Genomic DNA, 25,166 nt, shown 5'->3' with positions numbered 1-25,166 from the left:
CTTACCTCTCTGCATCTTTGATCAGGCCTAGCATATTGATCAAATATGAAAAGTGCTTGGTTTCCAACAGGGACCTATAAAATCAGAAAGGCTTTTCTTAGCTTTTATCTATGCTCTGTGAGCTTAAGTCTTCTGCAATACCAAGTATTACTGGGATGTAGCAAAGATATTTTATTTCATGTAGGTGATACAAAACTTTTTGTAGTACATGAGGAGTGAGTTTATAAAAGATAGCAGACATCCTTTGGGCTTCTCTTTTCACTGTTGAAAATATAAAAGCCGGTACTTCTCATCTGTGTTTCATGGAAATGCATTTTAATTCTTTTGAATTCAGTCTAATGTTGCTTCTAAGCCTCAATGCTGCTTCTAATTCTCAGCTGAAGAACACATTATTCCTCCTTTTCTTTCCAGTTTTCACACAAAAAGTGAGTTGAAAACATGTGCCAGTCCAAAAGACGAGTGTCTGAAGACTCGTATTTCTATGTCAGCTAAGATGACTTTCAGATATACAGGCTTGGCCAAAAAATTGTGTATGTCTATAGGTTTTGTTTCATAAGCTTGAGCAGAGAAGCTGCAGTTTTACCAAAAGGGGTAACTGTGCAACAGCATTCCAGGTAGTCAATGGCTTGTACAGGGGAGAGAAGCAAAGCAGTTCCTGGCTTCTATTATAAATAATGCACATGTGTTTCTTCCTGCCTTTCTCCTGAAAAAGCAAAGTGCAAGCTTGTAGGTTTAAGGACTCAATGCAGTTTTGTTCATTCACCATAAATTACAAATCATTATAGACTACAGTTGCAGGTTCCTAACTGCGACGTCTACCAAAAATGTCTTTTAGCTGCTTGAAGAAAAAGTGACAGCTATCAGTTCTGTGCAGTTCTCTGCAACTGCTCGTGTGATCCCCAGGGTAAGCATTCACTCCCAGAGCTACTGCTGGAGAATTAATTTATCAGTGGATGCCCAAAGGCCCTGCTCTGCTGTGCTCCGTGGTGGCTGAAGGCATCCAGATACCGCCTTTTGTTTCTGCGTTCAGCTATGGAAGCCAAAGCAAGGGAAGGTACTGAGCAGGAATTAACATGCAGCCCAAATTTACATAGCGATCACAGCATGTGATGGCAGAGTCAACGGGGAAGGCAGAGCTTGGGCCCTGGTTTAGGAAACTGTGTGTATGTGACTAAGATCAGCCACAGAAACGAGCCCATGTCTAAAGCGATTCTGCAGGGAAGATGCAAAAACCCATTTGTTCTTTAACATTTTGGCAGTAAGACTTCCTTCTTTGGTAAGGTCTGTAAAGCGAACTCCCAAACACTAACGTTAATTGTTTGTGCTTCTGGGCAGCTGCTGTAAGTAACTTCCAGTTAAAATCCCCCAAATATTCTAGGGGTTGGTGGGTGGGTACGATGAGCTGAAGGTGTATGAAGAGTAGTTATTTGTCCCAATGTGCTTTTTTCCCCAGAGTTTGCTGGTAAAGACAGGACTAGGCTGAATTATCACTGTTCTAGTTATCAGCTTTTCTGGGATCCTCTGACCCTTATTTGCAGACAGAAAATATGAAGTTTACGTAGCTCAGCAAAGAGAGGGTTACCTTGATTAAAAAATAACAAGCAGCTGTCAACATGCTAGCTGCAGGAGATAAAAGGGATGAAAAAGAGGACTACAATTCCAGGAGCAAGGAAGGCTGACTTGCTTAGGTTGTAGAAAGAAAATCATCCTTCAGTACGAAGAAAAAGGTATGTTGCTCATGAGAGTGAGCTAAGTCTTGGCCTTGCTACAGAAATAGACAGTATTTCCAGGTAATATAGGCCTAGCTAGGGTGAAGAGCTCACCAGCTAGCAGAGCTCTAGAGTGGGACTGGTTTCTCAAGAGATGTTCTCTATGATGATGAAAAGCTTAGCAACAATTGTGTAGAGCTGGAAGATAGTTGTATGAGGAGTATGTATGAGGAGGCAAGCATTTAACAGTGAAAGCAAGACCGTAAGCAAGGAAAACAGCATGCCAGCTTGGTAGCTTTAAGTCTGTCTCTGTGGAATGTCTGTTTTATCCTGACCTGGGCTACTGGGGTCAAGATTGTGTTTTACCCATTTTTTCTTTCCAGTGAGTAAAATACAGGATGTCAGATCAGACAAGCTTGAAGTCTTTGTCCTTAAATTTTGAGTCCCTTCTACCCCCAAACTGCAGCTTCCCATAAAACACTAGTTTATAAAATCACCTTGGTGTGTGTGTAGGGAAGCTTTATACAAGAAATACTAATGGTGATTTTCTTTTTTTTTTATTTTAAAAAAATGCTAAATCCTCCTAACTTCACCCTTAAATGCCAAGGGAGAGGGCTATTCCTCCTAGGTTAGGCAATTCAGATCAAAGTGCAAAAGCATTATTAAGACTTTGTCAGGAAATAACTATTGATTTGAGAACTTATTCAGTCAATTCTCTTCTAGAGGGTGTTTTGGAGTTTTTTCTTTTAAACAAATACAAGCAATTTTTCATGCAAGTGATTATCGCTTGTGTAAACGCGTGCCCCCCCCTCCCACCCCTGCTGAATATTCAGGTAGCTCTGTATCGTTTCACTGCCTTCCTTTTGAGAGAACACAGCCTTAAACTTATTTCTAATATTTCAGCATTCTCTTTGGGACGCTGCATGACCAAAACAAAACCAATTGTAATTATCTGCAGCATATGCTTTGTATCTCCGATGGTCTGTAATACACTTAACGGGTACCATTTCTATAATACTTCTGCCTGCTTGCTATCATCAAAATGTGATTTACTTGTGATCGTTGAAGATTACGCTTAACTGTATCTCGCATCTCCAGCAGGCTGCTCCTATCTGTGCTTCAATTTCCTTCTCGCAGGAAGTTTTGCTCTAATCCGCTCCTTGTAAGCGCACGGAACCCGTGCGTGGCTGCTCGATGACAGGAGCCCAGCGCCAGCTGCCCGGCCCCTGCCAGAGACCTGACCCGCTAGCTGCTGGCCGCGCTCACAACCGGCTTAAGCGCGACATCCTAACGGTATTTTACTAAGCGCCAATTAACTCACCGACTCTCTTAGGACGCTAGAGCAGGGGGAAAAAACAGCAGTTAGCGGAAAACCAAAGGTCTACATCGCCGCCCCCCTCACAAACGCCCTCGGGTTCCCGCTCTCGGTGCGGCAGCGGGGCAGGCAGCGGGACCCCCCGGCAGCCCAGGCCGGGTGCCGCTCTCCCTCCGAGCCTCACGGTACGGCGGGGGGACCCGCTGCCGCCCCCCGTGTCGGGGTAAGGGGGCGCCCGGCGGGGCCGTTCCTCCCCCGGGGAGAGGCGCGACGCGGGCCCTACCTGGGCGGGGGGCGGCCGGCCATGGCCGTGACGGGACCCCGGCACCTCCGCTCCGACGGTGGCGGGGCAGCGAGAGCGCGGCCCCGGCGCTGCTGCCGGTGCTGCTGCGGCGCCTGGCAGCCCTGCCCGCCCCGCCTCACTCCTCCCCGGCCCGCCTCCCCGCCCGCCCTCACGGCGCGGGTCGGGGCCGGCCCCGGGGCTTTCCCCACCTGCCAGGCGCCGAATGGCGGCGGTGACGGTAGGGGCGGTGAAGCGGGGCCCGCGGAGCCGTGCCGGGGGGCCGCAGGGCTCGCCCTGTGCCCTGGGCGCGCTGTGGAGAGCGGGACCCGGCCCCAGCACCCGGGCGGTTTAAGCGCCCCGGGGGTTGTGTCTGTCCGTGTGTCTGTCAGTCCGTCTGCCTCAGATGCGAGCCTGAAGAATTTAGAAAAGGGAGGGTGCTCTGGTGAAACACCTCAGTCTTGTTTTGACTGCTTTCAGGCTATTTTATTTAGCTGCTTGCTACTTGCAGCTGTCTTGCCCTCCCTACCCCCCAAGAGAGTACTAAACATCTTGTGTCTGGGCTGAACCTGCACTGTACAAACTATCAGAATTGGTTTCTCACCATAAATTTACGAAGAGGTGAGATTGAAGGCATCCTTGTCACAGGCGAGGTGTGGTGCAGACAGTGTGTTGGTGAGCGCTGTGCTGAGCCGCCTGTGTTTGGGAGGAGACCTTTGGCTCAGGTGTGAAGCTCGCAGGGCTGGAGGTTACTGACATTGCTGTCAGCCACTGTCATGATCCACCTTTTACCAAGATTCGTTTTCAGTACATTTATGCTCTAGGTCACAGCCCCTGCTCTGCTCTGTCCAGTGAGGTGACACAGGAACTTTGCTTCTGTTAGTTACATGGAAAACACAGTGTTCAGCAGAGGAGTTCAGCAGTAAGGCTGTGGCAAGGACTTGTAAATATCCACGAATACTGCTGGAAATGCAACTGATGTACAGTGAGCCCTGCTCCTTTAGTCATCGCTGTGTTCAGAGATTTGCTGAACGAATTCAAAGACTTGGAGGACAGGTGGCCAGGGCAGCTAAAGCCCTGCTTTGACAGCAATCTTTTCTTTGTGCAACAGAGACTTGGTGTTTCTGTCGTTTAAATGCTTTGTTCCTGTGTCCTGTCTACACCTTGCTATTATGAAGTCATGAAGCTTAGTGAGGTCTGGAAGGGTCTGAGACGTGTCGAGGGAATAATTTTATATATGACTTCAGGTTTTGTTCTCTGTTCCAATTTACAGTGCAGACATTTTGTAAACCAACTTTGCATCCATGGTATCATTTGACTGCTCTGGAACCGTAAGAAAGGCTACCTGAAGGGTTTGCTCTTGGTGACTTTGCTTAAACCAGAGGAAAAGTTTCAAGTTAATCTTAAAACACCTCTTAAGACTTTGCACTCAGGATATGGATTATCCTTGCTGTTGTAGCAGTCGATCTGTCAACTTGTGAAGCGACAAACGAGGGGTGGCAGGACTGATAGCTACATTGTGGTGGCTATGGGTAAACGGGAATCAAAGCAACTGAAAGTGCTGGGTTTCAAATGGAAAGTGGAGAAGCTGAGAAATCTAAGAGACAACACAGCCTCTTAGGGGAGCACTTGAAACACGCTGGCTTAATGCCAGCCCATCTGACAGCACAGAGACCTAAGGAATCTTTCCAGGCTCTGACTGACCCTGAGTGAGTGGAAATGCAAGCCCTGCTCACTCCTGAAACTGAATGAAACGTTACCCGTGAATATACCAATGTACTTGCACTTACATACTCCTCTGACGTGGCCCCCTTAGCACTGTGCCCTACCTTTCTCACTCTCCAATTGCTCTTGCATCCCTCCTTCCTGGAAACAGGCTTAAATGCCCTTTCCTCCTCAGTTCTCACCATGCACACCTCATCTTTTTGGGGTCATTCAGATTCCCAGGTCTGTTGTGTCCCTCGACCCTGTTGGCTCTGTCTCCCTTCAGCTCTTCTCTAATAGACATCATTGCCCAACCCATGCAGTGCCTAACATTTTCTGTCAGCTTTCACTTGATCGGTTACTTTCATTTCACCAGTCCTCTCTAAACAATTTGTACATGACTCTGCATCAAATCTCCAGTTTTGGATTTAAGTGTCCTATTTTCTCTTCCTTTTCACAGCACTCCCGTTTGGATAAATTCAATCCTGTTACCACCTGCCTTCTAATCTCCCACACTTCATTCAGCAGCTTGTCTGCTCCTTCTTCACTGTCATTATCTTATCCTTTATCTATCTGTGTTTAAGCATTTCTTCTGTCACAGATGTCTATTATTACTTCAGATTGAGTCCAGACCAGACATGACTCTACCTAGGTGTCTCTTTAGGCTGTGTTTAGACTAGTAATTAAAGCTGGGCTTTAGAGAAAGGCCTGTTCTCTGGCCCATGGACACAGAGCAGAGCATGGCTTGTGTCCAAACTCCCTTTGTTTGCAAAGCAGTTTGACAGTTTGACCTCTTACAGACAGGTGGTGGTGGTGTGTGTGTGTGTTGTTTTCTTTTTTTTTCCTCTATTTGAAAAACACTAACAATTAAAGAGTATAACTGATTGTGGGGCTGTGCCTGCTCTGTTGACACACATAGACATAGCTGATGTTACCAGTTGTGGAATGTGGTCATCTATTTCATTCATCAATGTGCTCAGTTTCTTATTGTCTAACCTCTCTGAGGTCTTGGACACATCCTGAGCATTGCAGCCTCTCTGTTCTGGTAGCCTCATTTCTTAGTTTTATGTACAGTAGTTACTTGAACCTTCTTGTCACTGCCAAGGGTAAGGCCTTTAATGTGAGTTCATCCCCTTGATCTTGTATTTACTTCTCTGAATTCATCATGAATTCTGGAGATGAAGCTCAGACATTACCTACAGATGTTCTATTTGACTGTCTTACACCATCTCCCATCTTTAGCTCTTCAGTTACTCTCCTTTTCCCTAGCAGCATGCAATTCTTTTCTCTCTGTATCTTTGCTGTTCTCTCTCTTGCTTCTTCTTTTACTCTCTTTGCTTTTTCATTCCCAACGATTCTGCTGTAAGTCCTTTAACTTTCTAGGCTACAGTTTTTGCATTCCTGCGTCTGGGTTTCAGAACAGCTTCTTCAGTACCGCTGGATGCTGTGCTCCTGCTGTGAAGGAAAAGGACAGACAGATCTTCAGCAAGGGACAGTTTCGAGAAAGGAAATACCAATTTTCTGTCAGTGATGTTTGCACTCCAGAAGTTCTTAAAAGCTTTTCCAGTCTCTACTTCTTTCTGATTGCTTGCCCTTGTGCATTGTCAGGGGAAGAGCTCTGTGACAGAGAGAAGTTTGTCCCTGATTAGAAGCATGGATATTTGTTGCTCATGCTTTCCCGTATGTTTTGTCTTTGTTCCCTGATGTGATATGGCTCTGAACTATTATTTTTCATCATAAACACTGCTGCTTATCTGTCTTTTACTCCTGCAGATAGCACTGAGTTAACACACATACTGGTTCTTAGTTTGGTAAGAAAGATTGATCCCTTCTCTGTCTTTATTTATTTATTTATTTTTATTTTTTTTCCCTTGGTTGCTCTTTGTTGTCTGTCTTGATCACCCTGCAAAACCCACAAACCTGTCTTGTACAGAGGACATGGGCTCTGCTATTCTTTCTTCTACCCACTTTATAGCCCCTCTTGGAACCAGTAGTTATCATAGAATCATAGAATATCCCGAGTTGGACAGGACCCATAAGGATCATCAAGTCCAACTCCTGGCACCACGCAGGTCTACCCAAAAGTTTAGACCATGTGACTAAGTGCACAGTCCAATCAATTCTTAAATTCAGACAGGCTTGGTGCAGTGACTACTTCACTGGGGAGCCTGTTCCAGCGTGCGACCACCCTCTCAGTGAAGAACCTCTTCCTGATGTCCAGCCTCAACTTCCCCTGCCTCAGCTTAACACCATTCCCATGGATCCTGTCACTGGTGATTATCTTCTGAATTTCCTCACAATCCACCAGAAACGCCCTCATTTCAGATACTTGCTCTCCCCTCCTGTGAAAGCCCATAGCCTTTGTTTCTGAGGAACTGGCCCTGTGTGGCTTTGTGCAGTTGCTCTTATTGCTTGGCAGCGTGGGTACATTGCCTAAAAAAACCTGTTCTCTTGCCTGCAACCTGCCTTGACAGAACAGAACTGATTACTGTCACACATTGACTTATTTCAGAGCTGTCAGTGGAAGTGTATCTTCTCCTCAGCTTTTAGATACGAGTTGGAAACAGGAAGAGACTACTGTGGCAGTTCAGTTAGCTCTGTCTGTCTTTCTGTGTCAGCCCAGGACAGCGTTCCCACACTGGGTAACAGAAAGTCACGGCCAGAGAATAGAAGTGCCTTCACAGGATACAGACCGTGCCAGTTGTTTGCCTTCAGTTTTTGTTGGTTTAGACTTTTATAAAAATTCCAAGCAGCTATTTAAAAATAATTAATAATCCTTTCTGTTGGGAAGACAGGCAGAATTAACTGCTGCAGAGTTGTCAGTTTGCACTAACAGAAACTGAAACAATGGTACCAAACAGAGCTGACTGTCACATGAGAAAATATGTCAATCATTCCTGAAAAGGCAGAGGGAGCCAACCTTACACTAAGGCACTGAGGTGGGTTTGAAGTTCTTTTCACTTTCAGTAAAAAGTCGTCCTTGAAAACTGTGCTTATGCATGACTTGGTTTTTCCCAGGAAACCTATCCAGTCTAAACTGATGCTGTAACTCAATGATATTTTCAGGAATACATCAGTTTTGTAGGGAACTGGGGAAATTAGATTTCTGTTTTCCACTTCTCTTTGCTTGTCCTATGAGCTGCTTTTTACTGAACTGTCCTAATTAAAAGTAGGGATGTGGGAAGTTTAGCATGTGGTACGTGTTTAGAAAATCAGGATCAAATAAGCTTGCAACATCTTCGCATTTTCTGGACAGAGAAGTAATCATTTCAGAATAAATTTGACACTGTCTGATCCCCAACAGAGGGGCCATCTTTCTTGCACAACAAAGAAAAAAATAAATTTCATCCAGTGACAACAAGATCCTAATCATGGCCTTTTGGCTCTATGTTAATCAAATAATATTTTTGGTGCACCTCTACATCCCTCTTTGTCCATGTTTGCTGTGCAGGTGGTGTGTACACAGATTACTATTTTGGTGGATGTGTAGTTATTCCTATAAGTTAAACTGTTAGCATTGAAGGTTGGGTAGTTAGCTTTTATATGGTAATGTTTTGGATGAAGACCTTTTCGTACAATAACTATTTTATTTTATTTTACAATTTTGGTCATTTAACTCTACAATCTTGTTAGATCAAAGTCCTTTATACCTTTGTCAAGACGGGTATTTGGGCCATGGTTAAAACACTCTTGTTAACAAGCCAGCATTGAAGAGGTGTCATATGTTGCAACAAATAAGTACCATGAATGACATTAATTTGTATTAGATCTAGCTCATAGGCTTCTCACTGGCAATGGCCAGAAACTTTAGATAGGAAGATGGTCTAACAAAAGTAGCTGGTTGACGTTGTGAAAAGAGAATAATCAGTATGGTTGGCCACTTAGCTCCACACTGGATGACATGCCTCCTCATTTAATAAGTGCAGATCTTTACCATAGAAAGTGAGTGGTGCCTGTATTGATTTTTCATCTGTATACGTATCTGTAACTACAAAGAAATTTTTTTTGGCTAAAATAACCTCAATCTTTGAGTTAATCTACAAATATAAATATTAAATCTACTCATTCAGTCTCTCATATTTCCAGATCTACATGGTATTTTCAGCCTACACGCATTCCCAGAAAAGATGGGAGTAAAAGAAGGGAAGATAAAAATTAATCTAAATATTCTTAATTTATCTTACAGAATAAAATTGTTCCCTGATTTTTGAAGATATGTTGCTGAAAATGGTTTGTTTGTCAGGTTCATTTCAGTAAACTAGAGGGCTCCTGTATTGAGTATTTCAGCTGATCTGAGCTGTTTTATTCCACAGGTAAAGAAGCTGATGTTTGTAATAAACTCAAATTGGGCTACTTAGTTCCTCTTAGGTCAAACATAATGCACTCAGAATCAGACTAGAAGCTGACAACAGCAATCAGCTGGTAGGCAATGAGCCATCATCTGTAGCATTCAGGGAAGTATTTAGGCATATAAAGGTGGTAATGCATATAGAGTAGGCAGGACAGACATTCACAAATATACTCTTTGGCTCCATCTGCGCTGTCCTGGGTTTTCAAAAAACATTTTTGGTTTCACCTTGTTCTCTCTGCCTCCAAACCTAGTTGTATGAGCTGTGAGAATATACTGCACAACTGCTGTGTGCTCACTATTGTTCCTTTCTATGACTCCAGTGTTAAAGTGCTGCTACTTACTCAAAAGACTGTGACTACTTGACCCAGCTTAATTTTGAGACGTCATATAGAATTTTTAAATTCTTCTGAGTAATTATTGAAAATGGGTCTGGAATTCTGAGTCTTTATGAAAATCACTGGAATTTTTCATCTGTAGACTATCTAAGTCTAGCTACAATCCTCCAAAATACTGCTTTTCTCAGGCTTCATATTTTTGGCCATTCTCTTGGGTGAAATTTTTGAATGCTAGAAGCAGTTAGTTTTTAAATAGGAATTAATTTGTATTTACCCAGAAGGGGAGGTCAAGTCAAAAGACAAACTAAAAAGACCTCATGGCAGATATGAAGTAGTATCCACTTTTCCTTATGTCAACAGGCAAAAAGGAAAAAAAAATCAGAAAAAGGAAATTCAAAAACTAATGTAAATGATGATGCAGGAAGTCTGGTTTGAAAGGTTTCTCAGTAGCTATTGTGTTCCGTGCTTTTAAAGATGGCCATTGAGGCATTAAAATCGCATAGGTTATAAGACCATACAACTAAAACGTGAGGGAAATGGTTTACTTCTTTTTATGGGGTAGATTTTTCATGTAAGCATATGTCAACTGCCGAGAGTTTATTTCCTGGGTGCATTATATACCCATGAGGTGCAATGTAAAAAACTGCTCATGCAATCTAGTTGGATAAATGACACATGCTGACAATAAAATGCAGGTGTATGGAAAGAGCAGAGAAGCATTACAACTAAAAAAAAAAAATCATTGATCGCCCTTCAATCTCATTTTGGACATCTCTGGCTGAACTCTCAAGAACAACAAAAAGCTAACAACCTTAATTGCAAGCCAGAAGGACTTAAATAAACATAAAAACACTGACCTTTCCTGGTTTTGGTACTTTCTGCTGTTAAATTACCATGTACAGTTGTTTAAATAGCTGCAGGAGGGGAGATTGTAAATAGATGCCTACAGTCATGTACAAAATCCTATGGAGTTAAAGATTTGTTTGAATGACTATGAAATCAATTTGCATCACCATAGTAGCTAATGGCATTTTCAGTGATAATAACCAGTTGTTAAACTGAAATGTGCATTTCCACTGTAACAGGTACAGCTCCACCACTGGTATAAAAGCCTCTCTGCACAGCATCTTTAACGTACTTCAGCCCTACTCTGATTTCTAAGGAAATTTAAGGAATGCAGTCCTGCACTAGCAATCCTCCATGTCTTCTCAGGAAGCTTGTAGACATGGACTGCATCAGGGCTGAAAAAGTTGCCTAAACTTACAAGAGCCTAAACATTTCTGAATGTTTAATATCATGTAATATCATGCATTTCTACTTGTTTGTAGGGCAATGTAAGACAGGTGCATAAATTTAATAAGTCACATTTGGGGAAGGTTTTAAGAAGGTAAAGAGGAGTACATTTATAGCTCTGAAGAAACACAGAGTTTATTTAGGTTTAGGGGAGAGGGGAGTGTTTTGGGCCTGCGATCCTGAAATAATTTTCTGTTTTATGAGGAAAAATTTGAGTTAGGATCTCATAACTATATGTGCGGGTGGGCGTTTCACTTCACAAATCTCTGCTTTTGGACATGATTTTTGAATTCTATTGGTAAGCTTATATTTTCAGTGTTTTGGTTGCTTACATTTTGACATAGGAAGCAATAATAAAAATGAAGTGATGCACGTGTGCTTTTAATATGTGTCTGACTTCTAATTGCTAAATATGGAAATAGCTGGAACCAGAGGTATCTCATTAAAAATATAATTGAAGACCTACCTAGGGAATGGTATATTTCAGAGAGTGATTCATGCGGAAGCTCAGTGCAACTTCACTTGAATTGGATGAACTGTTAATGACTGGGAGAGGAATGAGTGGAATACTTTTTCTTTTATTTATTTATTTATTTTTAACAACAACAACAAAAAAAAAACAACAAAATTTTATATAGAAGTTCCTGAAATAAAACTTTTAAAGGCCTTGTTTTTTTCTTCCTTTTTTTTTCTTCTTTCGTTTTCTTTGGTTTTCCCCAGAGTTTACAGATGTTACATTGAGGCATTGTCAAGATCTGCTGTCCTGGCAGATAACAGTATCTGGGGGTTCTCAGCCTAAGAGCCTAAGCATGGTCAATCAGTGGAGTAAATTATTGTAGGATCTGTGACTTTAGCGTTACAGGATGTTCTTTGAAGTGGGGGGAAGCCATCAGTAAGGAATAGGATAGGTGTTACACTGATGTTACACCTATTTCCACTCCATAGTGGATGGCTTTAGTTTCTTTCCAGTCCCATTTTCTTTGGAAAATGTGTAATAGATTGTAAAATAATTTTTAAAAGTCCGTATAAACATAACAAGAGAAGGAATCATGAATTCATTTGAATAACCTTTCCTGTGTGATTTTCCTCTCATGCTGCTATGAATACTGAATTATGGATCTGACATACAGTGAGTTAATGTACAGCACGCTGGCATGTGGGAAGGATCAGACCCTTAACGTGTAGGTGTTGTATTAAAAATTGGTCCAGCTGAGTAGTGCCTTTAATTTTCATTCTGGCAAAAGGATCTGTGGAACTAAACTATTAAATTATGCAATTATAATGCAGAGACTTTTAAAATGCAAGATTATGATATTCTGATGTGAAAATGAAGAAACATGGATAAAGGTAGGATTTTCTGCTGTATACTACATCTTGCCTTTTGTGATGTAGTAAAATGTAATCTAGAAAGTAGATCTCTTTTGAGAGAGAACTGTTCTGCAAAGCTCTAAAACATTTACAGGTTGTTTTGGCTTTAGGGTGTTTTTGTATGTATTTTTTTTGTAGCACTCAACTATTTTTATCTTCAAAATTAGAAAGTATTGCTTCATTACTTGGCCTTGGGCTTGTGACTGTAGGCTCAAAAAGACAACATATTAAGGAATATGTTCTTTGAACAAAATGCATAATTAGCTTGGAAGCATGGAATGGAATCCACCTTCCCAGTGAATTCTGCTCCCTTCCTGGTATTTGTTTACCCCACTGAATCTCAAAATCTTTTCCATATAATGACGTAATTTCAGGAAAGTTGGTTTGTGCTACCTCAGGCTGTCTGGGGGTGATTAGAGCATCCCCCTGACAAGCTGCTTATATGGCTATGAACCTTTTGATGCTCTGGAAATTAGATCCAGAGCTTTCATTTTTAGATTACAGTGCCTAATTAGTAGGCTGTAATATATTTAAGGAACATGCTGTCTTTTGAGGAACTTCATCCGCTAGGTAAGTAACCAAGCAAGCAGCTGCTCCCGAGTCCTTTGTCAGAGAAGCATGAAAAGTGCATAAATGAGGTGAACACGAAACTAGTCTAATAGGTAGTTCCTTCAGAGAATTGTCAGTGCTTTCCAACTGTATGCACATTGATCCTCCCTTGTACTCTCCTCGGGCTGCTGTTTGTCTAGGTGGATTCACTGTTTGTCTAGTATTACTGCATGCCTGGCAGTCTGACGGGAACTGCTGTGCTGAGCTTCCCCTGGGCTGCTGTCTGCTGGAAATCCCACGTATTCCTGTGGTGCACATGCTGAGAAACTGCACAGTGTGTGGAAACAGTTTATCAAAAATGTGCTGCATAGTTGATCTCCACATGCAGAGCATGTTTAATGTGTGAAAATGTTGGATTTAGTGTGTGTGCCTGGACAACACGCACGGCACGTGCACAGTGTGTAAGGTTCCCATGGGAAGCCTTGCGTTTACCCTGCCTGCACCAAGAAATTTGAGTTCAAATCAGGGCACGCCTCATCCAGCTGGCTCTCGGTTCCAGCAGGCTACCAAGAGAGAATTGCGTGCTCTGAGCACATACTAATGCAGGCCCTCCTGCTTGAGGAATGGCAATTGCAGGATCTTAAGGCTTATATTTAGCATTGTTTTTGTTTTTGAAGTAGAGTGGCAATGTTAAAAACAGCAGAATATATCCTTTGGCTTATGGGCAGCGTCTTTCTAATTGCTGAAGGTATTGTTACCAATTAATCGCTGACTACTATTAGCTATGTATTGGTTATCTGTGCAAAGTAATTATCGCATCTAGGAAGCGGCTTTAAATCTGTATTAATATTTTTGATTGGATTGTGTTCACTGTGGGACCAATGCATTTCTAAAGTGCTGTTGCCAAGAAATAGTGTCTCTGGCCCTAACCATGAAGAAAATATTATAGAGCTGGCAAAAGGACTGTTGTTCTGCAATGAGAAAATATGCTTTGTATGAAACTTTGTTTTTCAAGAGCTAATGCTTTTTGGGTGCTGTCCAGAGTAAGTTTTCATCTTTACTACAAAAAAAGAATAATTCTTTGTAGACTAACATTTTTAATATCAAAGACCTCCAATAGAAAATGAATTTCAGAGGCTTAACTTGTGTTTATAAGCTATTTGTTTTGATGACTTTAATTTACATGCATATTCAGGAATTCAATTTCTCTTCTAGTATTTTAAGGCTACAGTAATGCTAATAAAACTGTTATCCTCTCTCTCACAAATGTGAGAAGCATGGTGGGTTTTCATCTCTGTTGGCAGATCTGACAGTCTCTAGAGACTCATCACCAGAGTAGTCGTGTTGTTAATCTTTAATCAGACCACAGAAATTCAGTGACAACAAAGATGTGTGTTAAGGTAAGAAGTTTTCAGTCTGGAAAAATGGAGACTGGCTTTGTTTGAGAAAGTGCAGATAATATGAAGATTATTATTAAGAAGCTTATCCTTGCATGTTGATATTCAAATGGTGAGAGTACTTGATATGGCAAAGGGCCTGACAAAACGAAATGTTTTATTATACAGAGAGAGATTTCATCTGAGGACTATATTTCATGGCACCTGCCACTAAGCTTTCAATTTTCCAAAGCTGAACTGTATTTATCTTCAAGCAGATAAATAATGGAAAGTTACTTGTTTTATATCAGAATAAGAAGACAACACTTTTTCAAAATTGATAGAAATCAAAACTGCAAATGTTAATAGAGTAAATTTGCAAAAATATCTTATGCATATCTAATTTTAACTCTATTAAAATCAGCAAAAGTTTTCTTAGTCTTTAAGAATTAGTTTAAACTCAGTGTTGCAGTGTTGCTGCTTATTGAAGTTTCCAAAAAGTTGCCTTCAGCTGTCAGCTGGTAATTGATAATTCAGTAATCTTAAAGTGTCTCATCTTTCACTTTCTCAATGGATTTTCTTCTCTTTGTCATTCTGTCATATTTGCACTCTTTATTATCTAAAGCATGAAAAATACTGTGCCAGTTCCACTCTCTTTTGCAGAGTGAGGTTGGACTTACATTGTAACCTTTGGAGTTGGACTTACCAATTGCTCTGGAATCTGCAAATGCTTTGTTCCATGTAAGTGGTTTCAAAGGCAGAGCAGGCTGATATTCTTTCAGGGGACTGAAACGAAAAATTTTTCTTATTCATAAAGCACAAATCTTCTCCCTCTTAAGTGCATTTATTGCAGCACACAACTGCTGTTTGTACATATGCTTGCTCTGTATCTGCACAAGAGTACAGTGCATGCATGAGAAATGTTAATTCTTTGCAAATTATGAATTTGTTCCCTGAGCGTTCTGCCACACTTTCATGCCAGTAAATCCTTTTGCACTCTGGATTTGCACTAGGAAAGAGGCTGTTGGGGAGTATGCAGATGTTACCAGCGTAATAATACCAACAGTCTGCATCTTTCTCCCTAAGTGCTCTTGAGATGTTACCCACCCCCCCCCCCCCCCCCCAAAAAAAAAAAAAAGAATAAATGGCAATGAGACTCTTTTTGCATTGATTTCTCATTGCACTTTAAACCCATCCATATGGCATGGCATCTATGTTCTGGGTTTGGGTGTGTGTGCATATGCATGCTAACACTAATTTTGGACTTCTGGTGCTCAGTGCCCATGTCACCTGCTTGGTATTTTTTGGCAAATAATAGTCAGTCACGTGTATAGTATCTGACAGTAATATAATGCATAACTTTAATGAGCTTTAAATTGTGATGGGATTGTCTGAAATTTTGCACTAACATCTCAACCTGCAGTTCTCAGAGGCTTCTGTACTGCCTTTCCAAATGCATCTCTTGCTGGGGGCGGCTGTCAGGACAGAGCACCTCTACAATGATTGCTTCTTTCTTTGAATTTTTAGTGCTGTTCACAGCTCCTGCTAGAGAGCTGCATATAAAATAGGACAGAGCTTCTGTTTCACTTTTGGCTTGCCAAAGCTTTTATACCTCAGAAATAAGGGGGCTACTTCACTGCACCTTTCCAAGGATGCAGTTCTCAATTCACTATTGATTACTGGTAAGGGAGAGAAAGGCAAGAAGCCTGGGCAGCAGTCTGATAAATGCAGAACGAGTACTGATCTGAACGCAGGCTGGAAGGCTGGACCTATACTGGTGTCTGATCTCTGACTGAAGGCCTTCTCCCCTCACTAAAGTCAATGTCAGTTTCATGAGTTTCTGTTCAAATCAGTATACCACCTGCTTTCAGATTCCTAAAACTTAGAGCTAATTTTAAACTTAAATTTTCCAGCCAAATGCACCCAAGATTGCACTTGTACAGCTCTAACATCTGCACTGTTAGCAGCTCAGTGTACTTCTGGGTGCAATCCAGGCAACCTGCATGTCCACAGAGCAGGGCAAACTTCTCACCAGGCACTAAATCTGCCTTTAATTGGAGTTTCATCAGGAATCATCTTATTATAATACAGTTTTTAAATTATGCTCCTCATGGCACAAAATGAACATCTATTCTTAATTTTAGTTTCTCTAGGCACAACCCTAACTCTTATTTTTGCAACATGCTATACAAATGTTAAAGACTCAAGTGATATGGTCATAATTGGGTCCTGTTGGGTTGGATTGACTTGCAGTTGGGAATGTTCTTCAAGCCTGGTCAATATGGTTATCTGATGTCAGTAAAGGTTTTCTGAAGGATTAGAATAGCTTGCTGGGTGGAATTATCCAGGAATGGATGTAAACCTCTAAGTCAGTTATTGAAGCAGTGAAAATGGCTGTTTCATGGTTTGTGCTTCTGATTCAATTGGTTCTTAACAATTCTTTTCGCTGCTTTCACCTAAAAATTCAGTTATTTTTCCTTTCAAATATGGTCGTGAGTTTAAACAGAAATAATTTCTTTTTATGAACTCTGACAAGCTGTGCTATTCAGCCTTAATAAAACCATTTAAAGCTTGTCAAGACACTCCCATTAAAGGTATTTAATTTATTATTTATTGTCAAGACACCTGCATTGAAAATAGTTATTCTTTATCAATTGGTCCTTATTCAATCTTGTGGGACAACTCAGAAAATAATTGTTTAGGCATATTTCTTTAAAACCACATTATACAGAAAAATGGCAATAGTAGAGCTTTAGCATTAAAATTCTTTCATTCAATAACTCTGTTTTCAGTTCTGAATAACTTAGATACATGTAATTTCACACAATTGCACAGGTACCTAGAGCCTGCTTTCCCCGAGTGACCAAGTGGACTCGATGTACATAGGCATCATTCCTGGCACGGGGGTCAGGAGAGGGCCCCGCTCTGGGTGCCATACTGGAGTTTTGGCTTGTAAGTTTTTACAAATATAGAGGCAAGATGTGACTTCATCCTTAATTTCTGGTTGATGTTCAGATGTGGTTGACTTGTGGCTGGAATACAAAGGCTGCTGCTGCCACATGGTTCAGAGGGAGCTCCAGCTCTGCTCCCTGCCCTGTTGCAAACACAGACAGGTTCACATGAATCACTTCTTAAACTTGTCTGAGTTCTGTTTTGTATGCAGTATGGTGTTTTGCGTGGTTTTCACACCACAATTCAGTTCTCAGCACCCCCCCCCCCCAACAAAAAAAACACAACAAAAACAAACAAACACACTTTTTGTCTTGGGATATCAGCTGTGATGTCCTTTAAGTTTTAGGAAAAAAATGGGCTATCATTACAGCTTTAATGGTGCTTTGGGCATGGCTAAATCATGTCTATCACCAGAAACAATCTGTAAATGTTCTATTTTTTATGGAGTCATGAAGTCTGTTTTTCTTGTCAGAAAACACTTGCTAAGAAGCACATTCTAGAGAAAAAAATAAAAATTGTGTGGGTTTATAACATGCCGTAAGTACATGTAAATTACAGCATTTATCAAAAGCTCATTTATACTAGGCAGATTATAAAGCTAGTTATGCTGAGGGCTGAACTCGAGAATGTGGCATTTTTTTCTAAACTGACCATTTCTTTGGGTTTTCTTATTTTCTGTGTTGAGATCTCAGAGCCAACTCAATATATCATGTCCACATAATCCATCATAAATAGGGAAAAATATTTACTGCCTCAAAAAGCTACTTATTTGTTAAAAGCTTTATTGTTATAGCAGCCAAGTTGTTACTCTTACTGCAAATTAAAACTCAGACAAGTATTTTGTTCATCGTTCTGAATGTTCATCTGTAAATATGGTTTGGTGAGATGTGGAGATCTTTCAGAATGATAACATGTTTGTGCACAAATTCTAAACGCATTGGGGAAGCCACTGAAGTTCTGTTGTTGTTTTCCAGAGGAAAAGAGAACAGTTGAGAGAAACGGGAAGTACAAGCAGACAGCGCTAGAGAGAGAAACAGATCGGGGCTATACACACTGAGATCAAGCGTATGAAAGTTCAGGAGAAGAGCCGTGTTTATATGTAGGCATGCCTGTTACCAGTGTCTTCTGTAGCTCTCCAAATTTGCTTTGCCCTTTAAAATCGCAGCCATGTACAGATGGGAGTAGTTTGATATATAGCAATCTATATAGCTATGCAGAGAATCAAAGGATAATTCAGGCTGGAAGGGACTTCAGAAGTTCCTATAGGCACACAAAATCCCAAAGTATCTAAACAGCTGCAGTTTTATAAATGTATAATGTAGTTTAAATGTTGCTATGCTGTGAAATTCTACAAAATAGGTCTGGGAAAAACCATGAAAGATAATCCCCTTGTCTGAAGGTAACGTCAGCTCTGCTTCTGAGAGTTGCTTAAGTAGTTTCTCCAACATATTCTTAAATTCTCATTGCCAGATATTTCCATAACTGCCACAAGTAATCTATTTCTGTGCTTCAGAGCATTGGATAGGCAATGTACTTCAGCATCGTAGTGGTTAAGATGCCTTTGTACCACAATTCAGAAGCACAGAGTACTCATGGAATTAAAACAGCAGGGGACAAATAGGCATATAGCTTCATTTATCTAACTACCAAGTTCAAGGTATTCTTACTTCTGTGCTCCCAAACAGGTAAATTCTGCTATATTTATACTGTGCTTTGAACTGTTTGTTGTCATAGTAGAGTATTCATCTTTTAGGATGTTTCAGCTGGAAACTTTTTAACTGAGCCTTACCAAGATATAGTGGAAAAAATGATGACAAAGAGTGATTAGAAAACATACACTTACAAACACTTACAAACATACATTAATCCAAGGACTTCCAGCAGAGGAATTGAGTGGAATTGTGCAAGGTATTCGCCTGGACTGTGGTGCCAGTACTGTTATGCTTGTGAAAGTTAGGTAACTGTTAGCTGAAGTAGTTCATATGGCTGTGAAAACAGCTAATCCAGTAATTCATGCAGTTCGTATTTGTTGAGAAGGACTGAAGGCAAAGGCTGATGCATGATGTTAAAATGGAAGAATTCTGCATGGGGGCTTAGATTTCAGCAATAGCAGTGCAGAATTCAGCCCACTAACCCCTGTGTAAATTAAACCTTCTAAGCTTTCCAGAGCCCCAAGGTAGTCCTAGCTACTGCCAGCATTTTGCTGAAGAAAGGTTTGCTCCATTACTCTGAAAAACGCCATCTGATTTCTACAGACTGGAAGTCTAATGATGCCAGTAATGCTATGAAAACCTCCATGTGAAAGTCTCATCTTTAGTTCTTGTTTGTGTACTTTCATGACATTGTGGGCAAAAATACGCACTACAAGATCATTTATTGCGCTGTCACAGCCCAACCCTCTCTGCCGTTAACATCAGACAGGATTATAAGCATCAAAGAGAAATGAAAAGTCAAACTGCCCACTGAGTAACTCTATTGTGTTTTCTGTTTATTAGATGCGATGATATGATGAAATACTTTAAATCCTGGGCCGTCTAAGAGCAATCACTAACAATTTATTTGGTAGGGTTTTTTTTTAAGCTCAGTCTTTATTTCCAACCTTCACAAGAAGGGGTATTTATCTGCTGATTTTTTTCAAATTTACTTGGATTTCTGTGTTTACCAGCTTGTCTCTTAGACTGCCTAGGAGAGATGGAAACACCTTCAAGAGACTTTTGAGTAGGTGTTGAACTTTGGTGCTCTGAATCACTGTCTGGGAGAGCCTGCTGAAGCCTTTTTTTTTTCCCTTGTCTTGTTAGGCAAGTTGCTTCCTTTATGTAACGCTTGAAGACGAGGCAGTGTGACTTTCCCCTCTGGTATAATGGGGTCCCTCTGGATGCTGACAAACTTCAGGTCACTTTTCTCTTTTCCTCCTTATTGTCCCTGGGACTAAGGTATCCAATCAAGGAGTAAAGTCTGGACAGACAAGCCTTTGGGGAAAAATAAAGATAGAAGGTACTATAGACTAGGGCTCCATTCAAAGTCCTCTGGGACCTATCTACTTCAGGCCACCTCTCAATCTGTAGAACTTCAGCAACATACCCATTGCCTGTTCTTTACACCTTACAATCACTTAAGGTAGCAGCATAGAAATATTTGAAAAGAGGTGGGGTTTTTTAATTATTTTTTTAAAATAAAACATTGTAGACCAAGATCTTGCCTCCAACAGAATTCAAAAACAGATCTCTAGAATAGAGCAAGAGAACAAGACAAACATATACGACTTGCATCCTCTCATCCTCTCTATTTTTCAGACAGATATCCTGAGGTGATATGGTGTCTGCATTGATAGGAATTGCCAGTGGGTAACTCTTCCATAATTTTGTTCCGTTTCTCTTTAATCCATATATACTTTCATCATAATATGGCAAGGAGATCCACAGCTGTACCACTTTTCTATGAAAAAAAACAAACAAAACCTACAATAAACTTTTGCTTGTTTTGAGTCTGGCTATTGCTAGCTTTGTGGTTCTTGTACTAAAAGAAGGTGAATGGGCCATCTTGTTCTCCTTGTTATTCATAATTTTGCAGACCTATCTCATATGTCTGTTATTTGCTTTTAAAGATTTCAAAGTGTTAGTCACTTACAAATGGTATTCCCAATCTTTTAAGCGATCTTGTTTTCCCCGTGTAAATTTTGATTAGCCCTGCATTTTGAGAGGAGGCGACCAGAATTGCAATACCTTTTCTTTATCCCCTTCCTCTCTTTACCTTTTCTGGCAGGTTTCAGGCTTTATTTACATGACATTTTTCAAAGGTTTAACATTTGTGCAAACTTGGAACAGCAAAAAGCATATTCACAAGCATGCTATTCTTCCAAATCTCAGGTTCCTGGTCTAGAGCCTGGAAGCACTGAAGAGTGACAAAGGAAAGGTTGTCGGCATCGTCTTGGGTGTGTGTGCGTGCATATGGTGGTGGTGGATTTTTTTTTTTGTTTTTTAATAGTTATTACATGTGCTTCATCTTAGGAAAATTGTCAAGAGTGGTTGAAATAGAAAATGGAAAATTTCAGCCATGTGCTAAATCCGGCAAATATGTGTGTGAACAAAGCTGGATGAAGGTTGTAGATTGAAATGCGCTACCAGAGGCACTTTATTTGCTGCGCTGAAAAGGAGCTGCATGTAGAGATGAGCTGCCAAATATAGGCCTCCTGCTTACTTTGTCTAACTGCTTGGTTGCTGTCTTTTTTGTTCAGTGGGTGAAGTAGCCATTGAGAGGGTTCCTGTGCTCTTCCTCTTCTAGCGTGTTCCTGCAATGCAGTTTGAATTTGCTGAAACAAAGTGCTTTTTATAGCAATAATAATAATGTTCATATGACCTCATGCAAATCAGTGCTGAACCTGGATACTTCTGTGCTTTTGCAGTATTTGAAATGTACTGCAGAGAAATGACATAGCAGCTTACTTTCTCATAGCAAAAGCCCTCTGGGCTGAATTTACAGGGCTCATATGCAAACTGCTGCAGAAGAGTAAATCCCATTATGGGACTTTCTGAAGCCAGACTGAAGATCTGACAAAAAGATGGGTCAGTTGAATTAGCTTTTTAAATGTAGTAATGTTTCATTCAGGAAAGGTGTGCTGGAACGATCAGCTGCCTGCAGTGCCCACAGGGCTGCCAGGACAAGGCTGCGGAGGCTGCTCTTGCAGCAGCATGGCGTTGCTTCGGGCAAGCAAAGGACTGTTCACTTCTCTGCATGATGGGCACGAGGTGAGCACAGTGACTTCATGGTGAACGCAGTGACTCAGATCTTGTTTGATTCTGTGATTAAAATGAACAGGCATCTCCCAAAGGATTTTATCTGGTGATCTTTCTGCAGAGGGTCTATGTGAAAAACGTCAAATTCTTGACAGATCTGTACAGCTGCTGTCCTAATTGTAACATAATCACCATGCAAAGCATGCAGTGGCTATTGTGTTCACATGACTAGTTATAGCATAAGTTGACTACGAACATTTTAATTGTTCTGTCAATAAGAACTTCACTGGTGATGTAGCAGAGGCCCTGACTGGGCACGTTTTGGTACTAAGTAGCTGTGTCAAAATGCCAACCTCACTGAACCTGGTACAACTGCTGTTTGGACTGCACGTGTTTGTGCAGAACTGGGACCAAAGTGATAAAGTAACTACAGGTTTCTCCCCTGACTTTACTCCATTGAATCCCCAGACTACAGATTGTGAATTTGAACAGTCACTTAGTAGGTCATCATGGCTCTACAAGCTGCAGAAACAGAAGTAAAAACTTGTAAATGAACCAGGACTTTCAAAATGTGAGTGCTAAGGGCTCACGAAAGAGAGCTGCTTCCTAGAAGCTCTGGGTGAGCTGCAGCAGTACCAGGTGAGTCCTTAGTAGCAGATCCCAGGTGCTTAAAGATGGCCTGGGGCCTGGGATGATGATGTGGCTCAGAAAGCAAGAGCTACTGCTGCTAGCATAGAGATGTTGGAAACAAAATTTGAGTATATAGAAAATGTGTTGGAATATCATTTGTCTAACAGCAAGAAGTTACTAGATTTTCATATTCAGGCTAATATGTTTTGTCTAGGCCATTATTAAAAACGAACACAAAGGGAAGGATAAATGAAGAGAAGGATAGCTAATCCTGACCAAGAAAAACATTGCAGGGAATGGTTTTGGATTTTCATATTTTAGGGGGTGAGAGTATGGGACGATGACATAGTGCTGTTAGTCATTTATATAACTGCATTTTCCTCCCAAATGCATGAAGATGATATAAAAGATCAATCTGAGACCCATTGTTAGGATGACTGTTGGACCCAAAACAAAGTTACGGTGAGTGAAGGGTAGTGAAGAGTGGCTCTGCAGCATTCAGAGAAATGAGCTGAGCTATGCCAAAACCAATTTTACATGATGTGCTCATAGTTATCCATGTTGGTATGCACCACTTTAAATCTAGTCCTGTGTTCAAAAGGAAAAATTGGTTTCTATTACAGGCTAAATCTAGTTATAACAGGGGTTAACAATCTCCTGCTTCAACATCATGAATGTCAGTCATGTTAGTCAGACAGGTATCTAGGGTTCATGTGCATTTCCAATGGGTTAATGATGCCAAGGTCTAAAAAGGATTTTCATGCAGAAGTACCATTTCAATGAGAAGCCATTGCACATCTGTTAATAGCACAGCTCTCACATAAAAGATATTTACAACTAAAGGGAAGCGCTTATAGAGGTATCTAGTTCTCCTCTTGAAAATAGAATGGCTTAATATATTACTTTGTATTGAGAAATTGAGTATGGACTTGGACCTGATCTTTTACTAGAACACTGCAGATGTGGATTCCTACTTATGTGGAGTTTTTTGCATGTTCACGTTGGCAGATGAAGGCATGATTATTTAAATGGTTGTCTTGGCCTTTAGGTTAGACAATGCACAGATTAATATAGACCAAGAACAGAAACCTGGTAAAGCATTTGACTTCATAACATAAAAGCTACGTAGGAGGATAGCAAGGTTATACATTTCAGCAAAGAAGGTAGGAAAAAAAAGTTGCACTGTGCTTTTAAACTTCTACCTGCAGCTTCCTGGTTTCATTCTGTGCTTCCTTCCACCCTCTCATCCTGGCTCACATCCCACCTGCTAGCTTGTTTTCCTTGCCATATTGCCTGGGTGATAGGAGCAGAAGCACTGAAAACCAGGAGGCTGCTGCACATTTCTGCTTGCAATTCTGTGCCTGTTGCCTCCACTGCCTAGGCTGTAGCTGCTTGGTGCCAGGAGACTGCATGTTCATGAGCTGGAGGGTAACTGCTAGGGAGTATTTTTTTCAGAACTGGTTGAAACATAAGTGGCTAATGACAAAGAAACACCTATACAAAGTGAGCTACTTAACAAAATAGTTGTGCAGTGAATTTTGTTAATGGGGCAAAAGAGAAGTTTTTACTAATGTCAATATTTATAAATGACTGAATTACTTCTGATTTAGTGTTTAAAATATAGATTATATATTTATAAATAAATAAAATTTGCCATTGTGATGCAGATCACAGAATGGTTGAGATTAGAAGATAATGTGGGAACTTTATCTCTGTTTTCTGAAAAAGTTATAAAATTGACTGATACTTTCATTATAATAGTTGTACATTATAGTGCTACATATAATGTTACTTGTAGGCAGCGTTGCTTGCTCTGATCATTATTTTCATTTGCGTTCCTCTGTATGATTTAGCTCATGGGCTTTCCCAAAGATTTTTTTTCAGCTGCATGAATACCTCTGGTTTCACGTATTCCTACGCTGCCCTGTTTTTTCCTCATGAAATTTTTACTCATGGGAATCTTTATATTTTGCAGTTTGCTTGTGCATTGCTTAAAAACATTGTGTAGTACAGTACCACAAACAGGACCTTAGAATAAATTAAATATATGCTTATTATGAACTGTTTGCTTACTGCTGTTTACTGATTTGCTTGTAATAATGAATTTTGGCATCATAAAGTGAACAGTCATCTTTCATCTTTTGGGTGGGGGGGGATTTAAGGACAGAGATTTCTATGTAACTGCAACTGTATATCAAACTTGCTGAAGGAAAGTAAGGTTTGTTTGCTAACATTCTCATGACCAAAAATATAAAAATAACCAATATATGACTGCATGTAGAATGTTTTGTTTGCTTTTACAGGCAAGCTGTTGTTTTTGGTGAGTTAAACTACTCTATGAACCTTTCTTTGGATAGCTGTTGGAGTCTACTGTATTTGCAATGCGAAGAGCAGTGCAAAATAACAAAACTCTTCAAGACTAATTTTTGTGATATGGTCATCCACACTAACAAGTGAATTGAATTATATTCATACCAGTTCTGTTGGAAAACATCTGTAATAAAATTGCCAAGTATAAATTTCAGTATTAGCTACTCTAAGGACTTGGGAAAACAAACAAATCCACCAGAC

General features: G+C 40.6%; 1 protein-coding gene and 1 long non-coding RNA gene across 20 annotated transcripts in view; one reads left to right on the top strand and one right to left on the bottom strand.

Moving 5' to 3' along the window:
- SPHKAP (SPHK1 interactor, AKAP domain containing) overlaps positions 1-25,166 on the bottom strand; it is a 95,816-nt gene that overhangs the window by 68,260 nt on the left and 2,390 nt on the right. For 5 of the 17 annotated variants that reach the window (XM_067002540.1, XM_048063169.2, XM_048063173.2 and 2 more), the window contains exons 1-2: positions 3,308-3,451; positions 6-74 (exon numbers count right to left, since the gene is read on the bottom strand). In XM_067002540.1, coding sequence (XP_066858641.1) covers positions 6-74; positions 3,308-3,330 — 92 coding nt within the window. In that variant the 5' untranslated portion in view covers positions 3,331-3,451. Of the gene's footprint in view, positions 1-5; positions 704-2,762; positions 2,924-3,030; positions 3,159-3,307; positions 3,459-6,204; positions 6,464-14,986; positions 15,067-17,119; positions 17,245-25,166 lie in introns of those variants that run through there. The other 12 variants (XM_048063170.2, XM_067002536.1, XM_067002539.1 and 9 more) reach the window with 10 other exon arrangements.
- On the top strand, positions 3,076-25,031 carry LOC125182708 (uncharacterized). 3 transcript variants are annotated; one of them, XR_007163079.2, is made up of 7 exons: positions 3,128-3,247; positions 14,209-14,304; positions 14,944-15,021; positions 17,116-17,232; positions 18,207-18,297; positions 20,031-20,124; positions 20,526-25,031. It is a non-coding gene; the product is annotated as an uncharacterized lncRNA (long non-coding RNA). The 3 variants fall into 3 exon arrangements; XR_007163081.2 differs by having other exon boundaries at positions 3,076-3,209; positions 20,031-25,031; XR_007163084.2 differs by having other exon boundaries at positions 20,031-25,031.

This window comes from Anser cygnoides, chromosome 9, assembly GCF_040182565.1.
Source record: "Anser cygnoides isolate HZ-2024a breed goose chromosome 9, Taihu_goose_T2T_genome, whole genome shotgun sequence".
In the NCBI taxonomy this organism is placed as follows: Eukaryota; Metazoa; Chordata; class Aves; order Anseriformes; family Anatidae; genus Anser; species Anser cygnoides.
The sequence above is the reverse complement of the archived record's forward strand: the minus strand, read 5'-3'. Positions and strand labels throughout refer to the sequence as shown.